The sequence below is a fragment of the Lolium rigidum genome, chromosome 1, assembly GCF_022539505.1.
Source record: "Lolium rigidum isolate FL_2022 chromosome 1, APGP_CSIRO_Lrig_0.1, whole genome shotgun sequence".
Taxonomy (NCBI): domain Eukaryota; kingdom Viridiplantae; phylum Streptophyta; class Magnoliopsida; order Poales; family Poaceae; genus Lolium; species Lolium rigidum.
In genome coordinates, this window is record NC_061508.1 from 333,731,204 (window position 1) to 333,741,062 (window position 9,859).

Genomic DNA, 9,859 nt, shown 5'->3' on the forward strand with positions numbered 1-9,859 from the left:
GTGATATATGTCTTTTCTAGAAAAATACACGACTCCACTGATCATTGGCTGCGGTTGCCCCACAGAGCGCTAATATATGTCTTTTCCTGAAAAATACACTATCCCACTGGTCATTGGCTGCGGTAGCCCCACAGAGCGGCAATATATGTCTTTTCCTGAAAAATACACGACCCCACTAGTTATTGGCTGCGGCAGCCCTATAGAGTGGCCCCATTTATCATTAGCAGCACCGCGTATACAATCAGGAAATAAAACGGCCCACACGTCAGCGATAGATGGATGGCTGCTCCGACGTGCCTCCTGACCCTACCCGTCAGCACAAGACGGTCAGGGAGAAAGTGGCCCCGTGTAGCCCCACCCGTCAGATTAACGATCAAGGCCTCTGACCAGATGGCAACCGGCCGTTCCAACATCTGCGAGGAGTTTCAACCTAGAGGGAGGGAAAAACTGAGGAAAAAACTAACGAGCTGGAGAAAACTGAGTAAAAGTAAAACCCGAGGGCACGAAAATAGAAAACCGTAGGAAGAAAGGCGAAATCAAGCGTTTCTAGCGAGATAGGCCACACCGAGTCATGTACTCATGCGACGGTTAACTTCTCTCTCCTCCCCAAAATTTGTTCAACGCCCGTCGCTGATACGGTTTAGTTCTGACCATCTAGTTTCGTGGACTGTATTTTCTCGATTACGTGGTCAAACTTGGAATTTTTTGTATAACTTTCTTCAGATTTGTCACGTATAATCAACTGTTCAAAATTTCCTTTCAAGAGTAGCTTGATCTTGTTGTTTCCTACAACTTTTCTTGTTGCAAAATTCTCGATTTGGTGGAGGTTGGGAAATACATGTATGTGTACACTTGTACGTGAGGTTGAAAAAGACAAACGGGAAGAGGAAGACTGTGGGTGCACTCGGCGGCGCTTTCATCGTGTCGTTGGAGTGCACCCGGGCGACGCACCGGCGCGATCGAGGTTTTTCGTGAAGACAAGGTGGCCTACCACCGGCTTTCTTGGCCGAGGAAGGCGGCCACAAATTCTTGGCGGCTGTGGCCGCGCTCGGCGGCGTGATCGCCGTGCCGTTGGTGTGCATCCGAGCGATAAGTTCTCGTGGAGACGAGGTGGCCTGCCGTCAGCTCGTGGCAAAGGACGACGGCCACAAATTCTTGGTAGCCGTGGGCACGCTCAGCGGCGTCGCCATCTTGTTGCTGGTGTTGCATCCCGCAAGCGGGGCGGCGCAACCATGGTTTTGGTGGAGACGTTGATGAAGAGCATCAACACTCGGCGCGGTGGTCACCACCGACGAGCCAAACTAGTGGCTTATGTGTCTACTAATGCCAGTTTATGTGCTTCTAATAACGGGTGACAAAATCAAGTGCATGCAAGCAAACAACTTGCCTCTGCTTCTCTACTCGGACAAATATTGGCATGTGTATTGTGTGAGCTGGTGTCTACTAACCCCTCACATGATGATGAACTTGCGGTGCTACGGGTGGACGTATTACACCTTCTTTTGAAGTGGCGGTGGGATGACATCATAGTAGTTATTGTGATCGTTACTAAGATCACACTAGCTGGCAGGGTGAACAACTCTGATGCTTTTTTCCTATATGATCATTCATGCTTATGTTACTTGCTTTATGTTCTGAACTATATTTTTCATTATCTCTTGCTTATATGATCATGTGTGCATAATTTAGTTCATATGTTTTATCTTCATAGAAATACAACTAGTACATGGCGTTCTACGGAAAAGTGCCCAAAATCTACACAAGTTTGGATGGTATTAGCCTACAAGTGACCAATTACGTGGGGAACCGCCACAAAGGATTTAGAACGAGAGAGGATGCAGAAGAAGCTTACTCCCATTTCTTAGCAGAACACTCAATCTACTATGAACCATCCAAGATCGTAGGACATTCCATTCCCAAGATCAAAGAACATGGAGCACCAAAGATCGAAGGTCTCATGGCGAAGCAAGTAGGCTCAAGGACTTCATCATCGTCGGACTGGTGATCTTGATCATGTATTTCATCTTCTCGTAAGCGGCTGTGATCGCATTTACTAAGCGTGTAAAACCCTAAACTCTGAACTGGTACGGTAGATGGTATGCTCGCCAAGTAGAGGTGTGCGGTGACCATAACGAGCCATATACAACCTCCCAAACAAGCATGTTGCATCAGCACAACCCAAAATCCTGATATGTTGCCAACCAATTAAAGTGGGCTCAAATGGCGCCTTCATGCAGGCTCAAACGTTGTTGGCAACCAATCGTAGTGCAAAAACAGGCATAAAATCTGTTTTTTCTCATGCATCAGTTGGCAGTCCAAAACCTGGAAACGGGAAAAACCATGCGAGCGACCAAACAGAGCCGTAGATTCCATATACGCCGACTTTCAGATGCACGGAATAATCGTCACATCGATTCGCTCTGCTCTAGTTATCCGTAGCTTGTATGCATCTGCTGGGTGCGTTAGGATTTATCGACTCCCGTGTCCCATAAACCGCCCTCCAAAGACTTTTGGGACATGTCAGACACAAAACCGCGGCTAGTCGCGTGTTCCAAATGCCCTTTTCGTCTGGCACCTAAAAATCTTTGGGCGTACCAGACGGCACCTAGCCGCGTATCCCAAAGGTAGTTTATGCTGGCACGACCTAATACCGTGTTCGGCACCCCGAGGCGATTCCTGATCCACTGTGGACATGTTGGTCGCGCTGGACGAAAGCCTTTCCCCTCGCCACGTAGGAAAAAGGAATCCGGGCACCACCTTCTAGCATCCCAGCCCATCCATTACCCCCTCTTCCACCATGCTCTGCACCAACTACTTTGTCGATGATGGAACATACAATGCAAAGGATTTTTGAAGGCTCTATAGGACGAACATGGAGTTGTTCATGACAATTCTTCATGGGGCAAGAGAGTACATAAAGTGCTTCGTGCTAGAGCACACCGATGTACACGGTTGGTTTTCATCAATTCAGAAATGCACTGCCGCCATGAGGATGCTTGCAGATGGACCGTATGGAGATCCAAGGGATGAGTACATGTGCATAAGTGAGGCCACAACCACTGATCACACATTCAAATTTTGCAGAGTGACTATCGAAAAGTTTGGGGCACACTATTTGAGGTTTCCAAATGAAGTAGAAACTGATGGGATCACGACACAAAACGCAACTAGAGAATTTCCAGAGATGCTTGAAAGTATCAACTGCATGCACCAATCGTTGAATAATTTCCCGTTTGTTTGGAAATGTTTGGACAAAGGGCATCACAGCTGTAGGGAGGTACTTGAATCCGTGGGAGATCAAAACCTATGGATTTGCCTTTTTCGTCATAGCGGGATTACACAATGGACATCAACGTGTGCAACTTTCTCCGATGTTTGTGAAACTAGTTAAGGATTATGTTCCACCATGCAAATATGAGATCAATGGCCACACTTATACCAAAGGGGTACTACTTAGCCGATATCATCTATCTAAGATGGTTGACATTTGCCAAAACAATCACCGAACCTCTTGGTCAGATGAAGTCTCACTTTGTTTCGCGTCAGGAGAATTCCTGGAAGGATGTCGAGCAGCATTTGGTGTGCTCCACTTCGATTTGTTAATGTTTGGTACGCTGCTCTTACTTGGTTTCAAGATTGAATGTGGGAATTAATAAGTTCTTGTGTGATCATGATAATCGAGAATGATCGTAGGAGTTCAGTGATTGATGTGGGTCTTTATAAGTGCCAGGATCCTTTTGCTGATGTTAATCACTAAGTGCCCATGGAATTTGCTGATTTTCTCGGCGATGCATGTAGAACTCCATGATCCAGATGCTCATCACCAACTGCAAAATGATCTAGTAGAGCATTTGCGGAGGCTCACATGATAGTTGTGTCTACGGCTTGATCAAGTTGAATTTCAGATTATTGTATGTTTTATTTCCATTCACAAAATATTATAAAACTAACGAGACTTGTGTGTTCAAAACTTATGTGTTCAAAGACTAGCATTGCAAAAAAAAAAATCAGTTTGAGACGTCATTTGGGAGAAGTGGTTGGGAATAGTCGTGCCCTAGACGTGGCACCATGCAACAACGTCCCTTAATCGATCTATTCGATCGTCGGATGTCGTTTGAGAAACCCGAGTTGAGGTGCTCTTACATAGGAACCAGAATTTCGTTAACTGAAAATAACAATAAAAATTCCGATAGATGTTGTATACTACTTCCTGCACGTTGATTACATCCAATTAAGAAACAGATAAATTCGTTAGCAGAAAATTAATCGGCCAGATGACACGAAAGATTGGCACTCCCATGGAGGAAAGATATGCCGGCTCAGTCCCTCGGAGGTGCTCATAGGGGTAGGGTGTGCGTGCGTGCGTTCATAGGGGTGTGTTTGTACGTGCGTGTTTGTGAGCGTCTGCGTTGTACTGTGTTCTCAAAAAAAAAAAAACGTACGTGCACTCCACTGATGAGTACAACAAATCCGCTAACACAGCCCATGTTATTAAACGGTGGGACATCTCCGATCTTTGCTTCGTAAAAAAAAATCCACATCAAGTATCCTCTTACGATTCCCGATCAACAAATATCCCTTGTGACTTACATCGTCGTAGTCAACACTGATAAACAACCTCAAGCATACTTTCAGGTTGTTTTGGTGCTCTTTCGGTGTCACAGGACGTCAAGAATGGATCTAAATACCTGAATAATCGCAGCCAACAAACAAAGACGTCTTCAAGCAATAATGCGTTCGAAAAAAAAAAAGGTTGTCTAACAGAAGACATGTCCTGTTTAGACATGCCAGAGGTAATTAGTATCAACAAAGTGACACTGAATTCATCCAAATGGGCCATGAATTTGCGCATTTGCCATAGTAAATGGGTCCGATTCATCAGTAAATGGGTTAACTGGATCGCATCTTTCAAACGTTGGGCTGTTTACACCTGTTGTAGTACATGGAAGATGACCGAGCTACCACTTCACTTGCTAAAAAATAGCTACCAATGCTTCAATTCAAATTAGAATTTTGCTGATTGATGACCTGTGCTACTTCTTGGAAGATTCTGCATGCTTGATTTGATTCTGTTAAGAACCTGGCCGCTCGATCACATGCTGCTTCCACGAAAGAATGGCACTCACTGCCAATCTGCCATTAACTAAATCTGGAAAAGGTACGAGAATTCCACGGATAAACCCAACACAATAGGCTATCCTCTTGGGGAAATGCACTTTAGCTCATAGGAGCATATGCTCCCATTATGTGAATCCATATTTTAAAGTGTTAAAAAATTCTAAACTAAATTTTTACATGTACATCTAGATATTTTATGTTGGTACACAAGTTTTCAAAAGAATTTTTTTTCTGTAGCTCATGTAAAAAAGACAAATTTTGATGTTGTAACACGACTACGTACAAGGTATTTTTTTGTCTTTTTTATACACACCACACAAAATGTTGTTTTTCCACGAAAACTTGTGAACGAACATAGGATATCATGATGTATACCAAAAAAAATATGTCAGATTTTTTTGACATTTTTAAAATTGTTTTTTTATTATTTTCTATAATGGGTGCATATGCACGCGTGTGCCACAACACCACCTCCATCCTCTTGTTACCTAATTAACCGACGGATGCTTCCATATTTTTGGGGTAGAAAACGCACCTCAGGTGTCATATTAAGGTATAACATAAATTGTACTATCCCCCGTAATCGATTGCCAAGAAGAAGACAGTCTTGTGAACAGGATCGTCGTCCTAGTTACTGGCATACGAGCTACAGTATACAGTTTAAGTTTGTTCCCTGTTACTGATAGACGAGCTAAGGAACACTTTCAGTTCGATTCTGGAGCCCTGCCGTGACAGCCATTTTTGTTCGGGACTCATATGTAAGGCTTCAAGTATGGGCTAGAGTGTAGTGCAAAGTTACAGGTATCCACAACAGAATGTAGAAGAAAGACTACCATGAGAACCGTGCAACACTGCTTGTTTCCAACTATTTGAACCTAAAGGCGACACCAACACCGCAAACAAGCAGAATGTGGTCAAGCAATTGAGATCGAAAAAAAGAAGTTTAACCAAAAGAATGAACACAATGATACAGGAACGGCTTTGCTGATCTTGTGCTGAGAGCATGTCTATTTATTACAACATATCACAGGTAATTGGTATCAAAAGAAGTGACATTGTATTGACCCAAATTATTTTACCTGCAACCAAAAAATGGTAAGATATATATCCAGTGATGAATAATTGCAGCAGCTATCTTACCTAGCTCCTATACCTAGTTAACCGATCGTTGGACTCTCCCAAGTTTTTCCTGGTCAAAAACTCCACAGCGAGGGTTCTCTTACGAGTTAAGATCAATATCCCATGTGATCGATCGCAAAGAAGAAGACATGGTCTCGTTACTGAAGAACAGCGGACACGTTCTTGTAACTGATAGGCAAGCCCAAGTACAGTTTTCAGTTTGTTTCCAGAGCCCTGCCATGACAATCACCTGTAGTTTGGGCGTTGTAGGACTTGAAGAATCGATCTAAATACCTGAACAAATACCAGAAACAAATCGGATGCCTTCAAACACTATTGTATGCGGGAAATTTTTTGTCTGACAGAAGGGTGAACGCAATGATACAAACACAAGCATGTTGTGTTGTGCTAGCAACATTCAGGTAGCTAGTACAAAAGGAACTGACAATATTCATCCAAATTGTTTTTACAATCAGAAAACTGAAAGTCGTAAGAGGTTTCAGTTTCTTTGGAAGGGTTGAAGCTGGAGCCATGCCATGACAGACATGTTGTTTCCATGTTATCGGACATCCCAGATGGACCATAGTGTATGCAAAAAGACAGGTACAGCCTTACATGTATCTATCTATAACCATAATCAGAAGCAAAAAATACCACCGGATTCAGGTGCAGATCTTTGATTATTTCAAACTCCTTTACCTGAACAAACACCACAAACAAACAAACAAGATGCCTAGGAGCAATTTTGTGTTCGAATAGAAGAAAAACTCCGTTGCTATTGAGACGACAGGTAATTAGTAAGTGACACTGTATTCATCCAAATTTCATCAGCAAACACGCATTTGATTCTCACACATTATATCGTTCCAAGACACAATTGAACATTTCACTAAACCCTGCTGATAAGATGCCTATACTTCCCCCAAATGCAAATAAAACATACAAGGCTTAATATGCATGATAAGCACTGATCACGTCTTTTACAAAATGATCATAGAACCTTTGTTCAAACACTACACAGAGCTAACCGATCACATGGAGGTAGCAGGGTCTAGAACCACTGGTACACACAACATAAAGTTCAGTTATAATTTGCATACCTAATCTCATAGAAATCAGCCAAGCAGCCTCCATGATGAACCACCATAGCTCAAAACTTAGAAGGATGTATACATCAGCTAGAAAAAACGCGAGAGCCAGAATTCTTCTAGCATACATACCAAAGCCTGCTGCTCCATAGCACGAACAATTTACTGCTATAGAGGCACTGGCTGTCTCATATTGATGTCACATTTCCAAAGATTGTAAATCTGCGTACAACGGCACATACGGCAGATATGGTGGATTGCCATCTTTGAGATTGCGGATCACTTTCACTTTTTGATTATCCATATTATAGCGCATGAATGAGGTATCCCAACCTCCAGTGAAGAAGATCGAGTTACACTGCGGATGAATCCCAACCCACTTAAAATCCCAATCAAGGGTAACATCTATCCCTCCAAATACATATGAAGTTTCAACGGTGTGCTTCAGTATCCATTCTTTGCTTTCATCGTTCCGGAGAACATATACTTGTAGCCGAACTGCAGCATTGTAATCATCTCTATAGAAATTGGCATAGTGCAAGCAGCCCTGTGACCCCTGAATAAAACCCTCAATCAGACCACCACCAGGGACACCGAAGTTGGTCCATGTTTCCCCCTCCGTGTCCACTGCAGCTAGACATTTGGACAACCCACTGCCAATGGCATGAAAATACAGACGGCTGTCAAGAAAGACAGTGTCTGCTGAGGTACGATCATAATAAGGGAGCATGATATGTTGGTTCCATCTCTCTTTCTTATGGATCCATCCTCCGGTTTCAGACGAATACACTGCCACTCCGGCCAGGCCAGGGGAAGGGCCCCAGCTATCATGATCCTCCAACAACTCAAACACATGAAAATGCGACGATTGGGTCGGATCAAAGCCCAAACGTGCGATGAGCACATTGTCGGTGGCCTGGCCGGAGCTCGGCAACGCAACCCATTTCTCCGTGGCTGGATTGCAAACAATGTAGCTGAATTCTCCAATCTTGGTGGAGACGCCATACCAGCGACAGAGGAAGAGGCCATTGCAGCAGTCCAAGACATAAACACTCATGTACTTGGGCAGGAACGCGACAGAGGTTGAGGTCAGAGGGCAGGGGCTCCCCGAGACACTGGTGAGGAGGATAGGCGGCACCAAAAAGGACTCCGGGCTGCTGCTGGTGAAACCTTTGTTGTAGAAGAACCCAGCGAGTGTTTGCGGGAGCTTCTTGCGGTGGTCGGGGTGGTCGATGAGGTCGAGCCAGTGCTTGGAGACACACCTGAAGCGGCAGAGGGATTTGGCGGGCACGCGCGGGAGGATCTCCAGGAGGAGGTCGTCGGTGAGCCTCTCGGCCGCCGCCTCGCTGGAGGACGCAGAGCAGCTGCAGAAACACACATATATGGATGAGAGAGGTCAGGCAATCATCAGTAAAGAAAAGGAGAGCAGGCTTGCTATGATTGATGGTGATTGCTTCTCTGCGTACCGGGCACGGGTTGGAGCAGGGCCTTCCAACCGCAGGCGAGAGCGATCCGCCGGGATCGACATGGCGGCCGCGGATGAAGGCGGCGGTGCGGCGGCGCCGTCCAGCGAGGAGGAAGGAAGGGGAGTGAACGTGGGCTTTCGTGACTCTGAATTTACAGTGATAGCGAATGGGCCGTCGTGTAAATGAGCTAACTCTATGACATGCGTTGGGCTGTCCACGCTTCTTTTTTTCCCGCGTGAAACTGGCTGCCTTCAGCATATAGAGCTCTTGTTACAACGAAGAAGGTGCGGGAGGATTGGCTTGAAGACCGCACGGCTTCATCGAACTCCAATAGGAGGATCAGTCGTGGACAAAGCTCTGGAAGTTCCAGGTTCCTTCCAAGACGAAGGGTTTTCGTCTTGTCGCAACACTCACTACCAACTGGAGATATCCGTCATCACAGAAACATGGCACCGACTTGTGCGTGCTCGCTTTGCGGGCATGAGGACTCGTGGCGCCACTCTTTACTAGAGTGCGCCATGTCTCGATGCAGATGGGCGCTTGCACCGATGGAGCCTTCAGCCAAGCAGTGGCTCTTTTCGATGATGAGCACCATGGAATTGAAAACCCCAGCCTTCAAACACGTGAGGGTATCTCTCATCTCTCGTTCTGAAAAAGAAGACGCGAGGATATCTCGCTCCTCTCTACTATAACACCTGTCTCCGTTCACAATTCCACACCGTCAATCCTTCTCTAAAAAATTGCAGTCTCAGCAGTGGAAGCACTTGATTATATCAAGTTATCAACTATTACATGCCCGCATTGATATGAGTGTTGTACATATGTGTATGACCTATCTACGTCTTCATAACATTAGACTAGTCACAATGCATAGTATTGTATAGAAGTATCATACGTATGATACTATTACATGTTACTATCTTAACAATGCATGGTATCATATACAAGTATCATAGTCTTCATATATTAATTGTTTTGTAGAATCTCAATGCAAATATATGTACAAGATTTACTTGACATTAATTTTTCTAGTAGTATGTGTTACGATACGTATCTACCTATAATACT

At 44.6% G+C, this 9,859-nt stretch overlaps 1 protein-coding gene across 1 annotated transcript; it reads right to left on the minus strand.

The window, feature by feature from the left end:
* Positions 1 to 7,361: 7,361 nt before the first annotated feature.
* LOC124663543 (F-box protein At5g07610-like) lies at positions 7,362 to 8,853 on the minus strand. Its single transcript, XM_047201236.1, has 2 exons — positions 8,792 to 8,853; positions 7,362 to 8,689 (listed from the first exon to the last, which is right to left on the minus strand). Exons 1-2 carry the CDS (start codon positions 8,851 to 8,853, stop codon positions 7,525 to 7,527), a joined length of 1,227 nt encoding a protein of 408 aa, XP_047057192.1. The 3' UTR covers positions 7,362 to 7,524.
* Positions 8,854 to 9,859: the final 1,006 nt, after the last annotated feature.

What these genes read in the sequence shown, in the direction of transcription:
- LOC124663543 (XM_047201236.1), bottom strand. Translation starts at nt 8,853, where the DNA reads ATGTCGATCCCGGCGGATCGCTCTCGCCTGCGGTTGGAAGGCCCTGCT. An exon ending in CCTGCTCCAACCCGTGCCCG is followed by an intron (nt 8,690 to 8,791) that starts GTACGCAGAGAA and finishes GTGTTTCTGCAG; the next exon opens with CTGCTCTGCGTCCTCCAGCG.